Here is a 27,241-nt window from a genome sequence, read left to right on the forward strand (position 1 = left end):
TTGAAGTTGTGAATCTTTGTCTAACCTGGTTAAATTTAGTTTGAAGTTCAATGGGCTTATATAAAAATGTATATCAAATATTTAATATCAAATCGAGCAAACGTTCTGGGCACACAAAAGCCTAGACGTTTAAATGATCTCAGAAGTGTTTTTACAGTGAAATACCCCTTTAAACCCTATAGGGGTCCCCCATGACAGCGGGCTATACTAGGTCCGCTCCTTTTTTCCCTCTATGCCAAATCTCTTCTGCAAAAATAGCCGATCCTCAAGCTTACAATTATTGATTAAATGGAAATGATCAACTCGCTCAGTATGGCTATTGACAGAACACAAAACAAGTTACATGTGAAAAACCACCTTTATTTCTAGGTAGACCAACAGCTGATAGCAAATAGAAATCTTGACTGAAGGATTGTGGTCTCGACAATCCTCTTTCTCCATCAAGAGTGCTTGTTAATTACACTACCCAGGTGGCAGGTGGGTCTTAATTTGTCTCTGATGGAAGCTCTGATGCCGCGGGAGGTTTCTGAAACTGTTCATAGGGTGTGAGACTCTCGCTGTGGAGATCCTGGCAGATTCCTTGTCTGGATCATGAAACGGGTCTATCAACGCCAAAGGTAAAAAGGGACCTTGTTGCCTTCCAGGGGCGAGATGGCAAACTTTCCCTGACCGAGGTTTCAATACTTGAGGCCTCCTCCAGCAATCCAGTGACCGTGTCTGGGCACTGATGGGCAGGTGGATGGAGTTGATCCTGCCCATGGGCATCAGCTGAAGCTTTAAAATCTCGAAAGACCTTGTTTTTTCTATCCAAGACTCCTTGACCTTGGAAGGGCCCCAGCGTCTCAGTGCAGGAAGTACAGGCCAATGCTCAGATGGTTGGGAAGGTTTTCGAGGAGGAGCAGGATGTGGGTATTTGATTTGGGAGCCCTCAACATTTAGGTTGATTCCGACATAATGTGGCACTTCCACTGCTGCCTGGATAACAAAGAAATGAAATAATAATTAATGGCAAGAAACATACAGTATAAACTCTATATTGCCACGGATATATAATAATAATTATACTGTAGGCCTACAATGTTACAAAATGAACTAAAGATTTTACAATTTATGCATTTAGCAGATGCTCTTCTATGTGCAAGGTAGTAAAAGTAAGTGCCATGAACCTTTGTCATCCAACAACAGGGTAAGGAATTAGAATACCAAGAAAACAAGTATGTGTTACAAAGTAACTAGTATAGAAAATAGACCATCAATCTAGCATCTATCTAAATAACATATTTAGCATCTGCCAACAAGAAAACAAAATAATTAGCATCTATCTATATACCGTCACAAACATCTATAGTAAACAAGCAGGGAGCGCATTTACAAAGATAATTAAGCGTTGGTAGAGGAGGTGGAGTCTGAAGAGAGGGATTTTCAGATGGTGAGTTAAGGCTACAACACACTGCAAGATATTTCCCCCGATTATGCTGTCGCCTACCTTTTTTGGCGATCGCCGACCCGATCTGACGCAAGATCGGTCTTCGCTCACCGAGGTTTTGTTTGCTGTGCGTGAAACCTACTGCGAAAAGATCCGACCGCGATTCTAGCACTTGCCGATGCCTCCCCGAGCATTTCTAGATATCTAGGTTTGATGTTTGGCTCTGTCACCGACTGGATCATACAGTATGAAAGGGGAAGAGATCTGTGCGTTGGGACCTGCAGGTAGCGATGGGCTCTACTCTCGGCGATGAGTCCTGTGAAATATCTTGCAATGTGTGATCCTTTGTCGGCGATCAATCGTATAGTATGAAAACAACAACGATATTATGACAGCCGATTTCAATTAGAGTCCTAACTCCTGACCAATGGAGGGAGGTCATTCCACAGCTTGTGAGCCATGGAGGATGATGAGTCTAGGCCACTGGCACATTGGCCTGGTTGTCATCAGGGAAGGAGGGATAGACAACCTGTTACAACCTTTACTGATCATAGGAACAGTCCAGCTCCTTCTTACCTGCTTGTATATGAGCTGAAACTCGCCGGTATTTGCTGTCCTGTCTTGTCTGCGGTCCAAAACAACCCTCAGTGTGTCCTCCTGCACAGCAGCACACAGACGAGCTGTCACAGTGGTGGAGGGGGCCATGGTGGGACTGGCGTTTATCTCTATCAGCCACGGGCACATGTCATGACCTAAAATATCAGAAGGAAAAAAACAGATCCTGTAATACATTTCATTTATAAGAAAAAAACAACAACAATTTAACGTTTTGAGAGAGAATTGGTTCTTGGAATTGGAAACTGGCTTCACTCTGCCTATAAACTTAGCATTCATGTGCTGACAGCTGAATCCGCCATCCCATTCTACCTAAAATGAAGTCAGCGCCATAGAGTTCAAAGGTGTTTTTGCGTGACTCCACCAGGTCTTGTGCAGTCTGCAGAGCATGGATTACAGCCATCTTCATTCCTGGGACCACTATGGCCCCCCACTGATCTGCTCTGCCCTGGCTGGACAGAAAGGTCCTGAACTGGTCACAGGACCACATATTGTCAGCGGGCACATCTGGATGGCGTAGTTGGGAGGGCTGCAGGAGCTTCTGAATTGAGTTATTACACAGGTGGACAGAGCTGGTGGAATGAGGGTGAGCAGACAAAAGAGGTACAGACCAGATAGTCAAAGAGAAGAAGAACAGAGAGAAGGACAGAGAGAAGGACAAGAAGCAGAGGTATGATTGGAGAAATGAATGAGGGATTATACAATATAATAAGATACTTTCATCACTTCATTTTTCTTTTTCTTTTGGCAGGAATTCATAAAATGCCAAATGAGGATATTGGGGTAAATTGGTCCTGTATATCCATGGGGTCATTCCTTACAGCTCATTGGATTTGTTCACACAGCATTGTAAAACAGGCATGGGTGGTTCCTGTTGTGCATAGGGTTACTGTAAATGGCATTTAACTGAGGTACTTTTGACCAAGCATCTGTTTTGAATGTCCATCCCTTTATTGACTAGGCCACTGGACCACTGGGCCACTCAATATGATGTTTCCATAACAACTACATTTTGGATTTATGATGTATAGCACCTTACGGTATATGCAGGCTGTGGAGTATCGCTGGGAGATCGCCTGTTAGGTAAGCACCACACCTCAGAGAGGGAGCGGGACAGAGACAGAGAGAGGCTTCACAGACACAGCAGCAGGCTGGGCTGCGTCATAGAGGGGCGTTACCTACCAATTGCCCTCATGAATCAGCCCCATCTGAGCGCACCTGTGTGATCGCCTAGGTGTGGCACCAAACTACAAAACAGTCGCTCTGTCTCAGTCTCAGCCTGGCTCTCTTGGTGAACAGACGGGTGCTCAGGCGGTAAGCGATTCTCCACTGTTTTCCCTCACAACTGTATGTGTTAGTGAAATGTAAAACTAAAGGACGTTCTCTGTTATCTTCATAGGCAACCTGCAGGAGGAATGACAACGGATGTTATGATGAATGACAACAGAGGTTATGATGAATGACCATGGAAATTAAGATACATGACAACAGAGGTTATGAAGAATGACCACAGATGTTATGATGTGATGCCCCGGACTCGGGAAGGAATTTATGTTGAACGTTACTATTATTTACCAAATATAAACAATGCTCTATGAGCCTGGCTGTTTCCTCCAATAAACGCCCTTGATTGGGTTTGTACCCTGACTTTTGCGTCTTGGCTTGTATCAGTTCCCCACATATGGTGGAGAATACGGGTAAAACTGATCCACGCCAATACGCACAATGATGGAGCAGGCCAATGCCTTAACGGCCCTGCTAAGAAGCCAAACTGACCTACAAACAGCGGTACAAAAGTTAATTGATAGAATCAGCCGAGATGTAGCCAGCACTCGCGCACCACGGGAGGTGCTCACCAAACTATCCCCAGAAGATGACATCGAGGCGTACCTGGAAGTGTTCGAGCGCACCGCGGCCCGAGAGAAGTGGCTGGTAGCAGACTGGGCCTCCCTCTTGGCCCCGTTCCTCACCGGCGAGGCCCAGCGTGTCTGTCGAGACCTGACCCTCGCCGATGCCCGGGACTATCGGAAATTGAAGGAAGCTATCTTGGCCACCCAGGGCTACAGCCTACCGGCTCGTGCGCAGCGCTACCACAGCTGGGCCTACAACTCGGCCCAACCACCCCGGCCCCAGGTGGCGGCGCTCCTGCGCGCCGCGCACGGCTGGCTGACGACCGGTGGAGAGCCCCCTGTAATCGATCGACTGGTGATAGACAGATGTATCCGTTCCCTGCCGCCTGACGCCCGAAGATACGCCTCACAAGTGAGCCCGAACTCACTGGAGGCGCTCGTGGCCTTGTTAGAGAACCACCAAGTGAGCGTGGACATGATGAGGACCACCCGTACCGAAGCAGCCAAAACCCCCGGTGACGAGAAGCCCGGCCGTGACCGAAGGAGGTCGACGGCCCCGAACCCGTCCACCGCCCGGACTGAAGCCGCCGTCGCCGAAGGGCCCACTCGGGGCCCACACCAACGGCGCTGCTACGTCTGTGGCCAGGCGGACCACATATCCTGGACGTGCCCAGAGAGAGAGAGAGATGTTTCCATGGGGACCGCAGCCAGCTCGGACGGCACCCGGCCCCGCCTCCACATCGGTACCAGCCAGCGACGCCAGACGCGCCTGCCGGTGAAGATTGGCCGCACCGACACCCACGCCTTGCTTGACTCCGGCAGCGCCGTGACGCTCGTGCGGTCCGACCTGGCGGGGAAGCTCAGCACGACCACAGTCCCCGTGACCTGCGTGCACGGCGACGTGCGCCACTATCCCGTAACCAGGATCCACATCCAGACGCCGAGGGGAGACGCTGTGGTGCCAGCCGGTGTGGTGCCGAACCTGCCCGTACCGCTCCTGATAGGCGCGGACAGCGTCCTGTTCGCGCGCTACTGGGACCCCGGTTTGCTACGTGGGACCCCCCGCCGCCGCCGCCGCCGCGCTCGGGGCCTTCGGGACCGCTGCACGCCTGCCCGGCGTTCCGTGCCACCTCGCCGGGAGGCGTGAGTGACAGTTCCCCGGGGGGAGACAAAAGGAGTGAGAGAGACGAACGGAGTGAAAGAGACGAGAGAGAAAAGACAGCCGAAAGCGGGGACGGAGACCAGAGACACGAGGCGGAGGAAAACCCGGCCCCGACAGACCGGGGAGTCGAGGACCCCCCTGAAGCCGCGGACCCCTTCGCCGAGTTCCCTGGCGCCGAAGTACTCGAACCACCCCGGGTCGGGGAGTTCGCCACGGCGCAATGGAGCGATCCGAATCTGGACATGGCGCGCAAGAATGTAGCCGCCATCAATGGAAAGAAATGTGACGGGGTGAGTGCACTGAACCCCCCATTCTTTCTAGTAAAAAAAGACCTATTGTATCGAGGGGTGTTAGACAAGGGGGGGGACCTAATTGAACAGTTACTGGTTTCCGAAGTCATATGTTTCACGGGTGTTGTACTTAGGCCACACGCACCAGTTAGGCGCACACCTTGGAGTGCAGAAGACATACGAGCGCATTTTGGCCCGCTTCTACTGGCCCGGTGTCAAGCGGGCAGTAGAAGACTTTTGCAAGGGCTGCCCTGAGTGTCAGAAAACCGCTCCACGGCCAACGTTCCATAACCCACTAGTGCCACTGCCGATAATAAATGTGCCGTTCTCACGTCTGGCCATGGACATTGTGGGCCCTCTGCCAAAGTCCACCCGGGGCCACCGTTACATACTGGTCATATTGGACTATGCGACTAGATATCCCGAGGCCATTCCACTCCGGGCGGCCTCGGCCAAAGCGGTGGCCCATGAGTTACTCATGCTGTTTAGCCGGGTGGGAATAGCGGAGGAAGTACTGACCGATCAAGGCACCTGTTTCATGTCACGAGTTATGTCACAATTGTACAAATGGTTGAAAGTGAAACGCATACGGACCTCAGTCTATCACCCCCAGACAGATGGGTTAGTCGAGAGGTTTAACCAGACGTTAAAAAAAATGTTGAAAAAACTAACTGATGTGGACGGAAAAGACTGGGACCAGTTGATTCCGTATGTGCTGTTTGCCATTAGGGAAGTGCCACAAGCGTCCACGGGGTTCTCGCCATTTGAATTGGTGTATGGCAGGAGACCCCGTGGGCTGCTAGACATCGCCAAGGAAGCCTGGGAGTGCCAGCCTTCCCCCCACCGCAGCGTCGTGGAGCATATCGAGCGCCTCCAGGCCCGGGCAAAGACGATATGGCCCCTGGTGCGAGAGCATATGGAGAAAGCGCAACGAGACCAGGCCCGCACCTACAATCGCGGCGCCACACTTCGCGAGTTCCAGGTGGGGGAGAAGGTCCTGGTACTGGTGCCCAGCAGCGAGTGCAAGTTCCTGGCAAAGTGGCAGGGGCCATACGAAGTCGTGGAGAAGATGGGGCCCGTGGACTATCGTGTGAGCCAGCCCGGCAGACGGAAAGGCCACCAGATATACCACGTGAACATTCTGAAGAAATGGAACTCAGCCCCTCCACTACCGCTGCCGGCGCTGATGGCCACTAGCTCCCCACAGACGCTGCCCCCGGTGCCTATCGGAGACGATCTGGCCCCCGCCCAGACGCAAGAGGTCAAGGACCTGTTGGGGCGGAACCGGGACATATTCTCCGAGCTCCCCGGGCGAACCACGCTCACCCGTCATGACATACGCACGGACCCGGGCAAGGTGGTGCGCCAGCGGCCGTATAGGATCCCCGAAGCCAGACACGTCGCCATAAAAGAGGAGGTTGCGAAGATGTTGGAGTTGGGAGTCATCGAGGAGTCCTACAGTCCCTGGTCCAGTCCGATAGTGATCGTGCCCAAACCAGACGGGACGCTGCGCTTCTGCAACGACTTTCGGAAGCTTAACGACATCTCCGCCTTCGACGCGTACCCGATGCCACGAGCGCCTGGGCCCGGCTCGGTTCGTCAGCACCCTGGACCTGACCAAAGGCTACTGGCAGGTACCGCTGACGGACCGAGCCAAGGCGAAGACGGCCTTCTCCACGCCGGACGGGCTGTTCCAGTATACGGTGCTGCCCTTTGGAGTGCATGGCGCGCCCGCCACCTTCCAGCGGCTGATGGATCGGGTGCTCCGGCCTCACCGTGAATACGCAGCAGCCTACCTCGATGATATAGTTATCCACAGCCCCAGTTGGAGTCTCCATCTGCAGCACCTCCACGCCATCTTGGACGCGCTCAGACGGGCCGGACTGACGGCGAACGCAAAGAAATGTCGTATCGGTCTGACGGAGACCGACTATCTCGGCTACACCATTGGACGAGGATGTGTGAGGCCCCAGACGCGCAAAGTGGAGAGGATCCGAGAGTGGCCTCGTCCCGTCACAAAAAAACAAGTAAAATCTTTTCTAGGACTCATGGCATATTATCAGAAATTTGTAAAAAAATATTCTACTATTGCAGCCCCTCTCTATGATCTGACGTGCCAGAAGCGGACTAACCACGTCCTCTGGACGGCCGAGGCGGAGGCCGCGTTCCAGAGGTTGAAGTGTGCGCTCTGCGAGGAGCCGGTGTTAAAAGCCCCCGACTTCAGCCTGCCCTTCGTCCTCCACACGGACGCGTCGGGCACCGGGTTGGGGGCCGTCCTCGCACAGGTATTTGAGGGCGAGGAACACCCAATTACCTACGTGAGCAGGAAATTGTTAGATCATGAGAAAAACTATGCGACTGTAGAAAAAGAATGTCTAGCGGTGAAGTGGGCCATACACCACCTCCGCTATTATCTGTGGGGCCGTACGTTTACTCTCATCACAGATCACGCGCCTTTGAAGTGGATGGCCACCAACAAGGACCGGAACGCCAGAGTGACGCGCTGGTTCCTAGAGCTGCAGGACTACCACTTTAAAGTAGAGCACCGACCCGGGAAGGACATCCCACACGCAGACGCCCTGTCCCGCATGTATGAGGTGGCAGAGATGGAAGCCCCCGGACCAAGCGGTGGGCTTAGGGGGGGGATATGTGGAGTATCGCTGGGAGATCGCCTGTTAGGTAAGCACCACACCTCAGAGAGGGAGCGGGACAGAGACAGAGAGAGGCTTCACAGACACAGCAGCAGGCTGGGCTGCGTCATAGAGGGGCGTTACCTACCAATTGCCCTCATGAATCAGCCCCATCTGAGCGCACCTGTGTGATCGCCTAGGTGTGGCACCAAACTACAAAACAGTCGCTCTGTCTCAGTCTCAGCCTGGCTCTCTTGGTGAACAGACGGGTGCTCAGGCGGTAAGCGATTCTCCACTGTTTTCCCTCACAACTGTATGTGTTAGTGAAATGTAAAACTAAAGGACGTTCTCTGTTATCTTCATAGGCAACCTGCAGGAGGAATGACAACGGATGTTATGATGAATGACAACAGAGGTTATGATGAATGACCATGGAAATTAAGATACATGACAACAGAGGTTATGAAGAATGACCACAGATGTTATGATGTGATGCCCCGGACTCGGGAAGGAATTTATGTTGAAAGTTACTATTATTTACCAAATATAAACAATGCTCTATGAGCCTGGCTGTTTCCTCCAATAAACGCCCTTGATTGGGTTTGTACCCTGACTTTTGCGTCTTGGCTTGTATCAGTTCCCCACAAGGCGTAGACTCTAAAGGTTGCCCACCTGCCCCTGGCAGATAAATAAAACTTTCGGGCAGGTGGAGTTTGCTTTCGGGTTGCCCGACCGGGCAAGTGCGCATTTGAGGAGGGCCGCAATCATAGCTATGTAAGTTTTGGCATAAACATTTAGGTATGATTTTTTTTATCGCACTGCAAGTGTTAAATTGACCACTAATTCAAATTTTACCTATCATTTTATAATGGAACATGACCTGTACTTGCCCGTCGGGCAAGTGCCTCTGAGACCTGGGTGTCAACCCCTGTATATGCCTCACCACTGACCACTGACACACATTCACACACACTAAGAGCAGAGGCAGCCATGCAGCCTGCTCATTTGGAGCAGTTAATGGTTCAGTCTTGCTCAATAACACTTCAACATGATGCTAGAAGGAGCTGGGTTCTACCAGGTAACCTTCCCATTACTAGGCGACCACTCTACCTCCTGAGCCGCTGTCACCCTGTATTTATTACCTTATTGTTGCTGTCTCACCTGTCTAGTGTATCTAGAGAGTAAAGCTGCGTGGAGAAGCGGAGGTAGCACTTCTTATAGAGCCAGATGGTCAGTGGGTTCCAGTCTGTGACCAGGAACCATTGGCGCACATCGAACTTGGTATCATGGACCAGCAGGGGGCGCTCTAGGTACTTCTGCACCACCCATTTGCTGTCCTTGATCAGGGTTGGGTCACCCTCCACCACCTGGAGGATCTCATCCAAACGTTTGGCGCACACAATGCCTAGAGAGCAAGGAAAACTCAGCTCAGTCAGGCTCAGTTTGGATGGTTGCTTTATTTATCTATTTATACTGTTCTTCCATCCTTTGTACCTCTGCCCCTGGACTTGGCTCCAGGTTTGATGATCCAGACATTGTGGATGCCATCGGTGTCCAGCTGTGGGCTGACCTCCCGCAGCCTGGACAGCATTGCCTGGCAGCGGTTCAAAAAGTGAACACTGTCTTCAATCTCCACCCCATCACTAGAATGGTATCAGAGAAAGAAAGAAAGAAAGGAAGGAAAAAGAGAGAAAGAAATGGCATGACACTGAGGAGCACACACACACACACACACACACACACACACACACACACACACACACACACACACACACACACACAGTACTTACTGAACGGCAAGGTAGTAGTTTTTGATCAACTCAGTCCACTGCTCCTGTGTAAGTGCTTGTGATGCTTCCAGGCTCATGTCTATGTCATTGTGTTCCAGACTGTCTAGGAAGTCCCGGCAAACCTTCAGTGCACTCTCAATCATTTTGGAGGGAACCAAAGGTGTGTCTCCGTCTCGCCGTTGTTTCTTCTTATCTAGGAACAAAATGTCAAATCCATGGAGATATATTGAGACAATTGCTCTCAGTGAGTTAAGACTTGAAACAGAGATTCTTACTCTGATTTGACTGATCCTTGCCACCACTTCCCTGATGACTTTGCGATCTCTCCACAACGCACTGCAAAAGACTGGTGCAGGCTGTCCTTCTGTAATCCTCTACAAAGTGACAATTATACAGTTACAATTTAGGCATTTAACAAGCGCTCTTAGCCAGAGCAACTTACAAGTGCAAGATCAGAGTAAATGATCAGACTATTATGCTCCTACAAGGACCTGGGTTTGAACATCCTCTATCTCTGCCCTTAGTCTCTCTAAACTGAAACACACACCTATCTGAAATAAAGCATAAAAAGGAAAACTACATGAGGAAGTATGATAGATGATGACGTTCTCACCAATGAAAGCATGTTTATCATCCTCCGCTCCAAGTCTGTAGCAACGTGGGAAAAAGGTTTCTGGGTCAGCTGAGTCAAACCAGCACAGGTTCCTTAGGTTCACACACAACCCCACCTGGGAAGAAAAGAGAGGGCAACGGATCAAGGAAGAAGGAAAATCAAACTTCATATAAATGCTCCTGAATGGTACGAAGGCTATCCACATCATGATCTCTTGTTCTACAACTCTCCGTTCCTGAGATATGAGTGTTTATTTACTATAAACTATAACCTTGATTGTGACATTGACCAGCTCTATATTTATTTTTATTTTTTTGTCAGATATTACAATAAAAAAAAATACATTTAGCCATTCTTCTAAACAAGTATCTTCGCTGCACCCACAACCATCCCCCTAACCCCACTCCATAAATTACCTTGATCTTTTGACCCAAAAAGGAATCATCTTTACAGGGCAGCCTACTACTCCCATTAGCCTTGGATAAAGATGTATTTTATCAAGTCTGACTTTTACTTTCGTATCTATGATAGTCTTGGTCAATATCCCCCTAATAGTCACTGGAAATCCATGCGTAAAGGCCGTACTTCTCCGTACAGGTAGAAAGAAATCATATTAAGTACCGAACCTGTAGCCACGGATGTTAACTCGGCATTCGGCAGTGTACACTGTATTAGTCTGTATTTTTCAATAGATATGTGTTTTAATCCTGTCTGTGTCGGATTCTGTCGGAAGTTCCCTGTATTCCTCAATGGGTGGTATTTTGTTCAAAAAGAGAGAGACAGATACACACACAGGAGCAATTACAACCCCCTGCCTGCAGGGATGATGTCCTACTTGTAATGATACCTTAGTGGTGAAGCTGCCTGCTTTAGCAAAGTGGTTTGTAATTTGCTCCTTGTGTAACATGCGGTTGTCGATGGCATCTCTGCGATTTGTCCAATAGAAATGCACTGTTTCATTTCGCACCATGCGAGACTGGGGAAAGACAAGAGGGGCAGAAAAGCTAATTATCCTGATGGACTAAATTAGATCCACCAAAAGAACAGCAAAGAACACATGCCTGGATATTCAGAAATGTTACCATTATGTCATACATTCCACCGGAATCATCCTCTTTCTCTACATCTTCCAAATTGTCTGTGGAGAGTGAGGAACAGAAAGGTTAGACAGATGGGTAAAATATCCACATTGATTAAAATGGAAAATCTAAGTGTTAACTCAACCAGCTCACAGTCATCATCATCACTGGCGTTAGTGGTGCTTCCTTCACTATACTCATTTCCATGGCGACGGTATGTATGCTGGCTGGGGCGTAGCATGCGACGCTCGACCCAGCCTCTGGCCCGTAACGCTGCCCTGACAACAGGGTAGGGGCCCTGGATGGAGAATATCATATGCATCTTGGGAGAGAGGGAGAGAAAGCAAACGATGGGGGTTTAAAACATGACGTTTTCAATACTTTGATATGGATGAAGGCTTTAATCCAGAGTATATGACTATTAGTCCATGAGCCAGAGCCCCAAAATTGAGCAATGATTATCGAAAGAGTGGGCAAAACCAAACCTATATTAAATTGTTCATTGGGTCAATACGAGTAAATAAATATATGATAACCTTTCCACAGGAGCAGCTTTTTCATGGTTATCACACATTTTGTTATTTTCCCCATACGTACATGACAGGTGAAAAAATGACAAAATTTTAAAAAGAGTTATCATAATGAAACTTCCTGAGTTGGTTACTTACATGAAGACTGATTTATCGTATTACAAGTTTTCTGAAATTGTATATTTAAATATGCAAATTAGGCATTAGGAAAATATGCCCAAATGTGCATAACTTTCCAGAATCAACATTGGAACATTGGAAAAAGCCAGAGTCAACATTCTTATTTCATTTTGTTAAGATGTTGGAGTCAAAGGTTTTTAACGAGGGAATATTCAATATCTGGCTCAATTTTGGGGCTCTGGCTCATGGACTAAATGCCTAATTTGCATATTTAAATACACAATTTCAGAAAACTTGTAATACGATAAATCATTGTCTTCATGTAAGTAATCAACTCAGGAAGTTTCATTATGATAACTCTTTTTTAAATTTTGTCATTTTTTCACCTGTCATGTACGTATGGGGAAAATAACAAAATGTGTGATAACCATGAAAAAGCTGCTCCTGTGGTAAGGTTATCATATATTTATTTACTCGTATTGACCCTATGAACAATTTAATATAGGTTTGGTTTTGCCCACTCTTTCGATAATGAAATCTTGTCTGGCTCATGGACTATATAGTATTATTGGTTTCAGAATAAAAAAATATGGGTACATTCACATGCCCTGAACCCTAACTGCTCCAGATGACCAGGTTGGTGCCCTGCATGGCAGCCACCACCATCGGTGCACTTTTGCAGATCATTTACCTTCGCTGCTTTGTCGACCAGGGCCTTGGCTGTTCTCAGCCTCTCTGGGTTAAGAAATGGACGGCCGAAAAGGCTGTGACATGTTTTGCTCTCAGGAGGTGTAGCTGCCGCTGCCGCTGTCACAGTCACACAAATACAAAAATGAAAATTAGGTGATTCAATGAAATTATACTACTATCGATAGCAAACTACAATAGAAATGTGAGTGATAAATCTAAATTGTAGATTTGTAGAATGGGAAATTACTACCATAGAACTACTATAGTAGGCTAATATAGAGCTGTGTTTCTCAAACTTTTTCATGTCAAGGAAAATGTATATGTATTTGGCCTCAGATCCCCATCTGAAAATATTTTGTGCCAGGGACCCCCATAGGGACCCCCATAAAAGATTTGTTAAAAATTTGAGAAATTAGAAATAAAGGATTTGTGTTGTTAAAATATTTGTTAAATGTCACAACACGTTGCGACACATTGGGAGCTTGTAGATCGGCTGTATATAGGATTAAAGTAGTGAAACTAATTTTGATGCTACATAAAAAATTTGGTGGGGGCCCCCTGGAACCCCCTCAAGGACCCCTGAGGGTCCCCGGACCGCACTTTGAGAACCACTGATGAAGAGAAACTATAGCTATTAGCTATCATGGAACTATAAGTAATATCAAGAAACAGTTATTAGCTATAGCTCCTATATAACTATACAGAAACTATAGCTATTAGTACTACAGAACTATACTTAACTGCCGAGTAGCTATTAGCTACTACAGAACTACAGCCTAATATAGAGAGAAGTGATAACTATTAGGTACTATACAACAGTAAGATAGAGAAGTGAGAGCTATTATAGCTACTTGATAGTAAGCTTTTCTCTCTGTTGACACTCTGGGGGGCTTGGTTGTGTCGCTGACCCATAACTACATTGTGCTCATCCTTAGAGGGGTTTCCCATCTCTCCAGCAGAGGCAAATTCTAGAAACATAGAAAAGATCAGATGAGTACAACAATTCATCATCACGTCACCACAGCCAAAATTAGAAAAGTGCTTGCAGATCCCCGCCAGGGCGGGTTGCCAACCCAGGGCTGTGTTGCGAGTGCGACCTGTTATAGCACCACCATGAGGCCGATATGAAAGATTTAGGGTGACAGTTTTTCCTGGGCCTGCCCTTGTAGAAAAGTGTGCGCAAATGTTCACAGCAATTGGATGCTGCGTTCATGACCAATACCTCTCCAATTCAATGATGCTTTCTAATGGAGACTGTGGTGTGGGGGGTTGGCTGATTTAAGCAGTCATGGCCTGAGTCAAACTACTCTTGAATCGAATTTTGCACCTATTGTAGATAGATCTAAATTAGATCTATCGATTAGATCATCTAACCGATGCAGGATGCACTGTTTAAATCAGTCACCACCCACACCACAGCATAGACAAATGCACCAAAGTCACCATTTTAGATCGATGCACAACAGGTGCACAATTTAGAAACACAATTAGTTTGACTCGGGCTAGGTATGCTTACATCAGCCACTACACCTACACCTACAGTGCCTATCCTTTCTTTATAAGAGATTTCCTTATGGGGAAAGATGTTAAAAGCATACGCTTACTTAAATGTAATCTTCTCCTGTGCTAAAACAGGATAATTGTCTACGATAAATATAGCTACCACACAGTGTTCACAAAACTACAGAGAGTGTAACTGTAACTGAAGCTTTAGCCTTGAACTCTTCAGCTCATGGGCCAAAACAGCATGGTTATGAAACTTTAATGCATGGCCTTTGCATCAAACATTTGACCATCTGGAATTTGTAAGTGCGACCTCATGATTCATTCAGCGTTCTCGATGTATAGGACCAATTTATGAACACAAAAACTAAATAACTCTGAGGGTGCAAGTCACATATTTCTTCTGATGATAAGTGTCCCTCCAAAGAAATTGATAGCCTATGGACACACACATCACTTCAAGAAGTTCAAGTTGCTGAAATTCAGGTTTCAGTTGTGATCTTTCAGCGTAATACTTTTTCAAATATTTATGAATCAGTAACCAGATATAATAAATAAATTAAATGGGATCAAAGTGGGTCAAATTGCTGTGCAGGAGACGGCTTAAACCTGTGACGTTACTATTCCCTGGCCTGGACAGGACAGTGTTACTTAAACAGCCAACTACACCGTTTAGATGCCCTTGAGAATGAAAGAGCTACGCAGTGAGCACACATCATACCCTATCACCTCCCAGTGAAGTAAAGTAACCTACTCAAAGCAGCTCCTTACTTTATGTTTAGTAATGTCTTACATTTTTTATAGACCTATTTACAGTGGTGGGAAAAGTATTCAATTGTTTTACTTAAGTAAAAGTAGCAATACTGCAATATAGGAATACTCTGTTACAGGTAAATTATTGGCATCAAAATATAGAAATATATGTACTCATTATGCAAAATGTCCCATTTCAAGTTCTCAAAATGAATGAAAATCTTTAGAAAATAGCAAATCACCCCAATGTGTTACAAACAAGGCTTTGTGAGTTTAAAATAGCCTTAATATATAGGGCTGAAGTGTTTAATGTATTTTGTAATAATAATCAAATTCTACAAAGTAACTAGAGTTTTCAAATAATTGCAGTGGACTAAAAAGTAAAATATTTGCCTCTGAGATGTAGTGGAGTAGTAGAAGTAACGGTATTGAATATTGTAAATACTCCAGTAAAGTAAAAAATACCTCAAAATTGTACTTAAGTAGGCCTGCAGTACTTGAGTAAATGTACTTAGTTACTATCCACCACTGCCTGCTATTTATAATGTTAATCATCTGATTGAAAGTCTTCTCATGAGATAACAAAGAAAATAGAAAATGTCTCAGTCTGCCTGATTGACACTAGCCTAGCTTCTCACACACAGCACACCTTAAAGCTATCGACTTAAACATTAAACCAAACTAAACAAAAACATATTGCTTACAACTGAACTCACCCAGAAATGCACGGGGAGAACGTCAGGTTAGTGGGTGCTGCAGGGTGCTGAAGGGTGGGTGCACGTTGCATCAGACCAGACGGCGCGCCCACGGTATCACACGGTGTCACCTCACTCACCTGTTTACCGTTTCCATGACAACAACAGTGCAGGAAAAAAGACTCAAATTTTGCACTTAAGTAAAGGTATCAATACTGCCATGTAGAAACACCCTGTTTAAGTAAAAGTCCTGTAATCAAAATCTACTTGAGTAAAAGTATAAAAGCAAAAAGCATCAAAATATAAGTAAAAGTAATAAAGTATACTCATTATGCAGTATGTGTGTCCCGTTTCACAAGTTATCATATGTATAAAAATATTTTTTTAAATAGCATAAGCTCACAACACAACACCTTGTGAGCTTGTAGATCGGCGATTTTCAAATAGCCACAGTTTAAATAGGAAATGGTTTATGTATTTGTAATACCTAATGAAAATCTACAAAGTAGCGAGTAACCAAAGTTTTCAAATAATTGTTTCAAATAAATACTCCAGTAAAGTAAAAAATACCTAAAAACTGTACTTTTTGAGAGTACAGTACTTGAGTAAATGTACTTAGATACTTTACACCACTGATGATTTTCTCTTCCATCGTGTGGAGTCTGGAGGAAGGAAAGAACATGTTTGATGTGAGAACATTTATATATTGACCACTAGATGGCAGGCAATACCTATTTAAACACAGCCCAAGTTGCCCAACTGGCGCCAAATCCAGATTAAACCAATTGCACTTGTTTTACAACCGCCTGTGTTTCCTTTCCACCATTTCAGTGTTTCCGTTGGACATGGTTGGTATAATGGAAAACGATGCCATGCCATGCACTGCCACCAAAGTGTGGAATGCCCTGACAGACAGACACCATCCCTTAAAATGTTTGGATCACTGGCATCTTTCAATCAAAACATAAACAGGCCTGGAAATCCATCTTTTTGGTGTTATTTTTATGCTATGTTCATGATTAATTGAATACATAGGACCACAATGGAAACAAGTCATCCTTTTAGCTCAAATGTATGACTGTACCTCGTGCTGTTTACATGTCTGTCTAATAACGTATTCAATCAATCAATCAATCAATGTTAACCGATTGTTATTAAAAGGTAGCACGAGGGAATCCCCTCCCTCGTGGTTACACACACAGCTGAGCTATCTGTGGAAGCAGAGTGTAAAAAGCCTGGTTTTATGCTTCGTCGTACGATGGTGTCGCGTGCTGAAAATAACCCCTCTACAAGCTCACACAACAGTCTCGGACGCAACGCCTTGTGATCTTGTAGATTGGCAATTTTTGTGCGCGACACCGCCATCCAACTGAGTATAATAAATGAAGCATTACTGTCACTGTGGAATGTCAGTCATATGGACCTAACTGACTGACAATCCACTCTGGGGCCTGAAGTCAGTGCAGCCACCCATCAGTGTTGCCAGATTCTGCGAGAGAAATAAGCAACCAAATCCATGAAAACAAGCCCAAAAGAAGCGACTGGTCTACGGCTATTTGAAAATAGTAGATCTACAAGCTCACATCGGGATCTGCTATTAAAAAAAAAAAAAAAAAAAGGTAATTTTGGAACATTTTTACAACACAAATCCCTGGCACAAAATATTTCCAGGTGGAGGGGTTTGTGGACAAATACATATTAACATGGGGGTGCTTGCCATGAAAATGTTTGGAACCACTGGTTTAAACAACATTTAAGAAACAAGTCCAAATAAGCAACTACCAATATTTACATTCAACTTTACAAGAAAAGAAGCCCAAACAAAGTCGCTTATAATAAGCGGACATGGCAACACTGCCACCCATCCAGGGATATCACCATGCAGGGACAGAAAAGAGGTGGTTAGGCTAATCAAGTCACATAGCTGGCGAAGCACACTGTTCCTAGTCTGCTCTGAGCCTGATGAGTGATGATAACACACCGAAATAGACATGATGTATTGAAATAATTCTAACTTATTTTCTGTGTGGCCTTATATGTGGATTTATACAAGTAAAACGTTCTAGCTGAAACCCCATGGCTTAACCACCACCACATGTAAATCATCCTCTGTGAAGATCTGTCTCCTGTAGGCAAATTCATAATACCACCAGCAGCCATCATTATGAAAGCTTTATTAACAGGTGGACCCATTGAATGCCCAAAGGTGAATGTGAGTCTGAACAGGTGACTGTGGCAGCAGCCCCTCAAGGCTGGGCGTATCACTTTTGTTGTATTTGTTCTCATGTAAACTGAAGGGCAGGTGGGCTTTGTGTTGATTCAGAGCTCATGTACACACTCAATGATGCTCATCCGCTGTTTGCACAGCCCCACAGTGAGCTGTTTTTAAAGGCTAGACAGAGTCCTTTGACTAGCCTAAAACCCAGGTGGTTTGCTCCTCTGAGCTGTCATGTCCGTGAGGCAATTACTTTGACCTCAGCAGTCACACATAGGCTATCTCTTCTCTAATGTGAAATTCAGCCCAGAGGTGAGCTTATTCACTCCTCCCTGTCATCATGGCCTGTAAACCTTTATGGGTGTTTGAGGAAGAGGGCTCCCTCAGCCAGCGCGTTGGGTAAATACAGTAGATCAGGGGGTCTTCAACAGGGGGTCCGGGACCCCTAGGGGGTCCTCAGAGACACTGCAGGGGGGACCGTCCAAATCTTTGTGTGATAGGGACTTTATTTTTTTTATTTTTTACATTAACCACTTGAACCCTTGCATTCTGGGGGGAACATTAGCCAAAAATAGCAGATCTACAAGCTCTACGAGCTTCAGCAAAGAGGGTTGTATTGGTGTACAGGGAAAAAAGAGCAGACCAAGTACCGAGCCTAAGGTCAAGTTTACAAAGTATTTAAGTGGTTAAATGTCTGAAAACACACATTTAATATGAATCCAATATGTAGTGGGGGTCCCTGCTTCATCTCTCTCTCAGCTAATGGGTCCTTGGCCTGAAAAACGTTTGAAGACCCCTGCAGTAGATGTTCTTTTATACTGGACATTACTAGCCCTTAACTGACACAACATTATGGCAGGAGGCACACAGTGGCAGGTGTGTTGCCAGCACTGAGAATGTCTCCTCAGGGGTTGGAACTGTGGACGAACGCGTAGTAGTGCATAGCTGCTTCATCTGGGTGGACTGTATTTGTGTTTGTGTGCACACGCCATGCATGCGCTTGTGTATAGCCTATCGACATTTGTCTATGCTACTATCTCGCCCCATATCTTTTCCAAGTGGGGGTGCATCTGTCCATTGTACCTTTGTTTGGCTGACTGTATGAACCATTTCTCTCTCTCTCTCTCTCTCTCTCTCTCTCTCTCTCTCTCTCTCTCTCTCTCTCTCTCTCTCTCTCTCTCCTCTGTCTCTCTCTCTCTTTCTCTCTGGGTTCTCCTCCTACTCCACCTCTGTCCCTGCGTTCCAGAGCCAGAGGGGGGAGAAACAGAAAGTGAGAGAGAGAGAGAGAGAGAGAGAGAGAGAGAGAGAGAAGGGGGAAAGAGAGAGGTTGAGACAGCTGCTGTGGCCGGCCGGCCGGCCCAGTGAGAGAAGCCTCTGTCCTGCTAGGCCACGCCTTGGCTCCTTTCCTTCACAGACAACCATTGTCTTCAACACTGCTTCTGCTATTGTGATGTAATGTCGTTTGTCATTCCCCAGTGGTCTGCTGTTGCTGCTGTGGTAAAAGACTGACCAACACTTTAGAGTGTGGAGTCAAAATCACAAGAGAATGTATACACACACTGGGTAAAGCATCATTGATAGAACAACTCTTTCTCAGTTCATGCTTCTGACGGTCTTATGATATGATGTAATGCTATGACACGGCAGCTTTAGTGCCAATCCAGTTTTGCTCATATCAAATATCAAGTTCAAGGTTCAAGAAGTTCAAGGTTTTTCTTTTTACTGTCACATGCACTTACAGTACAATACAGCTGTGCATGGTAACATTGCACTTGTGCTTAAAGACTTGTCAAAACCGTTTGACACCAATAAAAATACTATAAGACAGTATAATCTGCAGTATTAATTTAACTCAGAGTAAAATTGACCCTGTAAACCGTGTGAATTTTACAGTGCAGTGAGTGTGAATGTCATCAAATGCCTTGACATACACAGAAAAGCTCTCATGGTTCTTTTGTCTTACTAACCCTTTCTTTATCACACATCATTTGAATATCATTTGCATTTCATTTGACTGGCAGTTGAGTGCTTGTCTTGTATAATTCTTGAATTTGACAGCAGATGCAAATCAGACTCTTTTTTCTGCTTTGTTCAGCCTACCAGGCTGGTTTGTACTGTACTGTGTGAGAAGGTACAGATGTTTAAAAGTGATTTTTGAATCATGGCTACTCCATGTCGTTCCTCCAGGCCATTGTACAAAATTAACTGCAGGCTGTCACAGATGTGCCATACACTGACAGCGATAGCATTTCAACAGGCATTACACTCTCTGAGGCTTGACTGTAGGGTATTTATTGTTGACAATATACAACAATAAATATCTTACATCTAAGGCCCTACACCTGACATTTAGACAAAACTGAATTGGGACAACAGCACTTCAACCACATGAACTCTACTATCCCTATTCTGGGCATGTCATAGGCAAAAATAGTTTGTTTTAGGTGAAGAGATTTGTTGAGGGAACAAAGGAGGGGACCAAGACCCCCGGGGGACCCCGGTCAACAAAGTATATAGGGTTTAAGTGGTTAAATTTGACAATTGGAAAGTGTTTAAACAAAGAATCTTCCTTTTGTATCTTTTATATCTCCCAACTGGGCCCCTCGGTGGTCCTGGACACATCCTGGTGACAAAAGCGGTTGCTCCAGTGACAGGAAAAGACCCACAACAAAAATTGTCATGATGTGGTGATAACACTCAGAAGCTTTAACTGTCAGCCCGTGTTTATCTTCATGTTTATATGACTCTGTTGTGTTTCCTGAAGACTTATGCCAACCCCATGACCAGTAGTCCTTATCTGAAGTTAATCTACATCAGGATTGTTCTGGACCAATAGTGAGCCTTGTTGTAGCTGGCATGATGCCAGGGCTGGTTGACTACAGTTGCCGAGTTTGTTAGAATCACCAGGTGATAGAGATAACAGAGAATGATAGGTCTGAGCACGCCAGAGCAGAGCGCTTACAGATGGTAAATATGGCCGACAGGTCAGACCTCTTGAGAAATATGGGTTGCTGTGTAGATAAGACAAGATATCAGGGTTATGTAGAGGGTGGCTGTAGGCTGAAGAGCCTCGGTAAACACTAAGCCAGACTATGTATGGAGATGTACATGCATGCATGCGAGTGTGTGCGTGCGCTTGCACACACACACACACACACACACACACACACACACACACACACACACACACACACACACACACACACACACACACACACACACACACACACACACACACACACACACACACACACACACACATGCACCACTCGTAATTTCAACAATTATGGCCTCCTCATGACGCACACACAATATAGATAGATAGAGGGTGGGCTGGAGCTGGGAAGACCGCTAAAGAGGAAGGAAAAAGACAAAGACAGTCCAGTGACCACAGGATGGACCCCAGGGGGCCGTCAGTCCTCTCTGGAAGCGGTGGGACAGACAGAGTAAGACAGGGTGGGCTGCTGGCATGCAGGGACACAGTGTAATTTGGCTAGTTGTGAAGACACAATCAAAACAAACTTGTTCTTCACCTCTGTCATGCTGTCTCTCTCTCTCTCTCTCTCTCCCCTTCCATCTTTCTTTCTTTCTTTCTTACTTTCACTGCGCTCTGTTATTATCACACTGATCATTATCAGTCATTACTCTCATCTTGGATGTGCTCTGGAGGAGAGTCGGCCTCCCACAAGGCTTTGGTGACTGGTGAGAGTCCTAGCAGCGGCAAAGGGGGTGGGGGTGGGTTTGAGGGGATGGAGACAAGAGGCCCAATAAAGTCTGTCTATATATAGAGGCAAGCAAGTTTTCCCCCCTGTCCTTATAAAGAGCTGCTAGTGAATCCATGTGGACTATCCTCCTTGCTCTGCTGCGAGACCATCACTCCCTCCAGTACTGGGAACACACAGCCACACAGCCACACACACACACACACACACACACGCACACACGCACGCACACACGCGCACACACACACACACACACACGCACGCGCGTGCACACAGGCAGTCACACAGGCATGCACACAGCCACTTTAACAGAGAGAGAGAGAGAGAGAGAGAGAGAGAGAGAGAGAGAGAGAGAGAGAGAGAGAGAGCATGACAGAGAGAGAGAAAGAGAGAGAGATTTCTTAACAGAGTTTTTATCTTTGCAGTGCACAAACATACTAAAATAGGAGTTGGTTGAGGAAACCACCAAAAGAGAATGATGTGGAAATAAGGTACAGTGACGGAGTGAATGGGTGCTGGCCTGTCAGAGTGAGATAATGTGGGAGATTAGGAAGTGACTTTCACATGAACTTCTGTCCACAAATATCCCTATGTGGATTATAATATCCATATTCACGGCAGCATAATCTCTAATCTCTGTCCCAAAACATGGTCCTTGCTGGCCGTCATACTGCAGCACAAGTGTAAACCTCTTTCTCGCTTGGAGCGATGAACCTTGATCCAAAAGAGGAGTCATTTTGTCAAAACATAGCTCTGTCCTCCCCAGAAATGATTCCTTTCCCACCACCTTTGTTCTCCCACATATTATCATTTCATTATTTTCCCTCTTTTACATCTAAATTGAAAGAGACAGCTTCATACTGTAAGTGACATGTTATTTTGTTCTTTTACACACTGATCTCAAATGTCCCAAAAGTTCAAAGTAGAAACACGGAGTCATAAATTAATTTACATACTGTAGTTGTTAAGTAAATTGAAGCACTTCCCCTTTTGATTCAGCGATCCTTTTCAAATTGTAGATGTCTCGTGATTTCCTGACATGTGTATGTGTTTGAAGTCCTCTTATCAGTAACGACAGACTAGAATAGCTTGATTCTGTCGTGTTGTTGCTGTAGCTGAGATGGCCTTATCTGCTAAATGCTTAAATTATAAATTGTATTTGTACTGACATAAGATACAATAGGCACACATAAATGACACACAAGACACATCTCTCCTGTTTCTGAAGTAAACGCTGTATTATCTATACAGCTGTCCCCATCTGCTGACAAATGACAGCCAAGGTTCAGAAGTCAATGGCAGACCAGGTTCATTATGCGTGCTAAATGTCTCCTCTACACCTGTTGCTCACACTCTCCTGCCTTGTATGTGACCACACACTGTGAGGAGGTCTGTCTCTCACACACACACGCACGCACGCACACACACACACACACACACACACACACACACACACACACACACACACACACACACACTCACACTCACACTCACACTCACACTCACACACAGACACATACACACACACACACACACACACACACACACACACACACACACACACACACACACACAGGCCCAGAGAACCTGAAGCATCCATCCGTATGTCCCTGCATCCATCCATCCATCCATCCATCCATCTATCTATCCATCCGTCGGGCAAACAACACTCAACAGCTTCTCTGCAGTAGTCTGACAGTCAATGTCAACATTTGGTACATGACTTCAGTTGGACTGTAGGGGGTGGAAGCATGTGTGTGTGTGTGTGTGTGTGTGTGTGTGTGTGTGTGTGTGTGTGTGTGTGTGTGTGTGTGTGTGTGTGTGTGTGTGTGTGTGTGTGTGTGTGTGTGTGTGTGTGTGTGTGTGAGAGAGCGTGTGCATGTGTGTGTGTGTGTGTGTGTGTGTGTGTGTGTGTGTGTGTGTGTGTGTGTGTGTGTGTGTGTGTGTGTGTGTGTGTGTGTGTGTGTGTGTGTGTGTGGTATGTATGCATGTGTCAGTTTGTGGTCATGAAAGCCCCGCTGAGAGAGGAAACTCAGCTGTCAGAATTCATCAGACATTGGCTCTCTCCCTAGCTCCTGGTTGGTCATGCTGTGGTTAACCTTTCCTTCTGTCCTGCATCCCCCCCCCACCGTACCACCACCACCAACTCCACCACCATGCACCCAACCTCTCTTTTTACGAAACAGTTTTAGTTCTCAGAGGCTGGGTTTGGGGCAGAGGAGGAGGCCCCGCCCCTCGTTGTGAGCATGTTACTTAAAGATAAGCAAATCAGACAAGGAAACCCCCCTGTGTTGAGCACACACACACGCACACACACACACACACACACACACACGCACGCACCACTCACACACACTCTCTCTCTCGCTCTCTCTCTTTCTCTCAATCAAGGGTTCTAATATTGGGTGAACATGAGACCACAGGGTAAAAATATGTCCTCTGTGGGAGAGGGCACCTTTTCTTTTACATATACATACTGTATGTATATTATATAATTATTATTATTATATATATAATTCATTTCACTATCACAACATTATATCCTGTTCTTGCTCTCCTCCCCTCCTCATTGCCTGCTCTCTCACCCAGAGCAAATGGATTCACGTGTTTGAACTGGTTTGTCCTGTGTGTGCCGTGCATGTAGGCGCACGCGCATGTGCGTAAGCACTGGTAGATCAGTGTGGCTTGATGTGAAAGGTAATGCCTAATTTGTGCTCAGACCGTGTGAAATAGCAGATCTACAAGTCACAACAAGTCACATCTGTGACGCGCTGTGACCTTGTAGATCTGCTATTTTCGGTGGACGGCACCATTGTATGATGAAGCATAAATCATTCTTTAAGATGTAAAGCTAAAGAAGACCTGGACATTCTGCAAATGGCTTGTCTCTGGAGAATATGAGCTCTGTGCTCCCACCTCCGCAGGCTGTAATACGGTGAGACAACCTCCGATCATATTAGGCCTGGAGACATGGACAATCTGGTGGGGAGACACAACCAACACCCCACACACACACACACACACTACTGTATCCACACACAGGGAGCGACACGGTGCCTGTGTTCTTGCTTTGATCCTCATCATGTGAATACATGAGTTTGTATGTGTCACGTAGAAAAAAGTTGAATACAATTCAACTCTTGACGTGGGCGTCCATGTGCCTGAGTCGAGGAGCACGAACGGTTCAATCTCACGGGACACACAGGCATCGATCAAGAGGACGTCCCACACCTACAGTACCTACGTGGATGTGCTAAAGAAAGATGCTGGTGCGGAGAGCACGATGGAGGGCTCGTCTGAGGACAACGTAGAAATAGATGAAAATGATCAAACTCTGTTCACCGTAGTGCCTAACCATTGTTATGAGAATCAAACAGTGAGAGTTGGTTGAATTATTCCAAACACATCATCACTGTATACGATCTGGCAAGGACACTCCTATTCCCTCTCTCTGGAAACCAATTAAGCGCTCTCCACTTCCATTTACTGTAACGGCTTTTGATACATAATAGCCAACAGTATCACTTCCATAGTCACATCTGTTCTGGTTTTTCTCATTATCACAATTCACAGTGGAAGTGCCAGCAGGGGGTTAGAGGTGTGAGAAAGGCGTGCAGGGCCATTAGAACAGCTGATAATGAGCAGGTCTGTGTTTTTGGTCCCAGCCTTGGAAACCCATTCTGACCCTGATTCATAAATTCCATCCTCATGCTTGTTTCAAGACCTCAAACAACTGACTGCAATTTTTCATCAACATCCTACATGCTCTTCCAGTTACATGTATTCACATCTAGCTGGCCAGTAATCTCTGCATACTAGATTACTAATGGTGCCTGACCAGCTCAGAAACCTCCTACCACAAGAACGTTTTTTTAACCACTTAAACCCTATATATTTTGTTAACCGGGGTCCCCAAATTGACACTTATTAGCCCGCGGACCCCCATTTGAAAAGATATGCCAAGGATCCCCATAAGAGAAGATTTTTTTTATGGCTCTAGCAGTGATTCTCAACCATTTTAATTTCAAGGACCCCCAGTTTGACATGCATTAGGCTACGGACCCCCATTTAATGGCATTTCTATCTCTGGAACCCCAATGTATATTGTAAAATCAATGTTGATTTAACTCTGAGAGTGTACAAATGGAACCAAATGGACCCGTTAGGGTCCATTTGGTTCCATTTGTACACTCTCTGAGTTACAGACCCATAAGGGTCCATATGGTTCCTAACTATCTATCATTTTGCTAGGGACCCCCTGGAACTCCCCCAAGGACCCCTGGGGGTCCCCGGACTCCACTTTGAGAACGGTCTACACAACGAAACTCTTCACTGAAAATGGCCGATCTACAAACTCCAATATGTTGTGATGCGTTGTGAGCTTATCCAGAATAGGGATAGGGATGTTAGGGTTCATGTGGTTAATGTTTAGGCTACCACAACCCTGTTCATCTCTCCTTGCCCAATGACTTATTGTCATTAGCAATACATCAAGCCCTCCGACTATCCCCTCTCCATATCCCCATAAAAACATTCTTAACATGCTAACCCTCTCCAGACCTGTCCATGTTATCTGAATGAATTGTGGGCCATGGGAGAGGGCTTAGTTGCTTTACTGGGGTCTGACCTGGCCACTTCTTGTTGTAAATATAGCCTGTATCTGTTGCCAATCTGACCTGTCACCTGGCAGCCGACAGTCCCCAGGCCCAGACGGGGCCACTGCAGACTGGGCCACATGGAGCCAGACAGATAGGGCCAAACAACTAAGGAGAGTGGCTGGCAAGGTGCGAGGTACCCGGCCGGCATGAGTCTGTGACAGCATCTAACACCTATAAACTATCAATAAACTACGAAATGAATGAACAGAAAATAAATTAAAACTCATTGAAAGTGTTATTCATTGATCTGACAAAACTGGGGTCTGAGCCACAGCCCAAGAAACTATGAGGTTTTATGGGTTATTGATAATGATACAGTGCCAATTGGGGGGGGGGGGGGGGGGCAGAGGTTATATGTCAATTCTGGAGATTCCTTCCATGTCAAGAATCACACTGCATGGCGAGAAGTGTGTGGAGAAAGCAAGAGTTGACTATAATGCTATATATACATATATATATACACACACACACACACACACACACACGCGCACGCATATATATATATATATATATATGGAGCGAGAGAGAGAGAGAGGCCTATGGTGACTCAGCATAACATGCTTCGCTGGGCCTGCATGACCTCGTTCATCAAGCTGACACTCAGCTCTGTTTCTCGCTTCTGTTGTGATTCACAGGGAGATGGTGAGAAGCGGGGAGCGCAGATGAGGAGGGATACTGGGAGTCCAGTGAAGGAGGGAGGGAGAGGAGGAGGGAAGATTGGTGAAAGTGGAGGGAGTGAAAAAGAAACAACACCAGCACATGAGGAGAAACAGCAGCACTAGCAGACGACACGGAAGAGTGTGTGTCAGGGACATGGAGACAGGTTGTGTAAATAGATGTACGAGAAAGAACGCAACAACAGAACAGGGAGGTGAGGCAGTTGGGGATAAACAAGAAAAG

General features: G+C 46.0%; 1 protein-coding gene across 1 annotated transcript; it reads right to left on the reverse strand.

The window, feature by feature from the left end:
• Nucleotides 1–307: 307 nt before the first annotated feature.
• LOC308081832 (tubulin monoglycylase TTLL3-like) lies at nucleotides 308–26,489 on the reverse strand (the record flags this gene model as incomplete). Its single annotated transcript, XM_080423455.1, has 16 exons — nucleotides 308–316; nucleotides 685–975; nucleotides 2,003–2,178; nucleotides 2,354–2,613; nucleotides 9,135–9,378; nucleotides 9,468–9,616; nucleotides 9,764–9,956; nucleotides 10,039–10,137; nucleotides 10,377–10,491; nucleotides 11,224–11,352; nucleotides 11,459–11,514; nucleotides 11,609–11,777; nucleotides 12,797–12,912; nucleotides 13,647–13,763; nucleotides 21,607–21,672; nucleotides 26,360–26,489. 16 exons carry the CDS (start codon nucleotides 26,487–26,489, stop codon nucleotides 308–310), a joined length of 2,319 nt encoding a protein of 772 aa, XP_080279581.1.
• Between the last annotated feature and the right edge of the window lie 752 nt (nucleotides 26,490–27,241).

Source organism: Gymnoscopelus braueri (genome assembly GCF_963280865.1).
Source record: "Gymnoscopelus braueri genome assembly, chromosome: 3".
NCBI lineage: Eukaryota > Metazoa > Chordata > Actinopteri > Myctophiformes > Myctophidae > Gymnoscopelus > Gymnoscopelus braueri.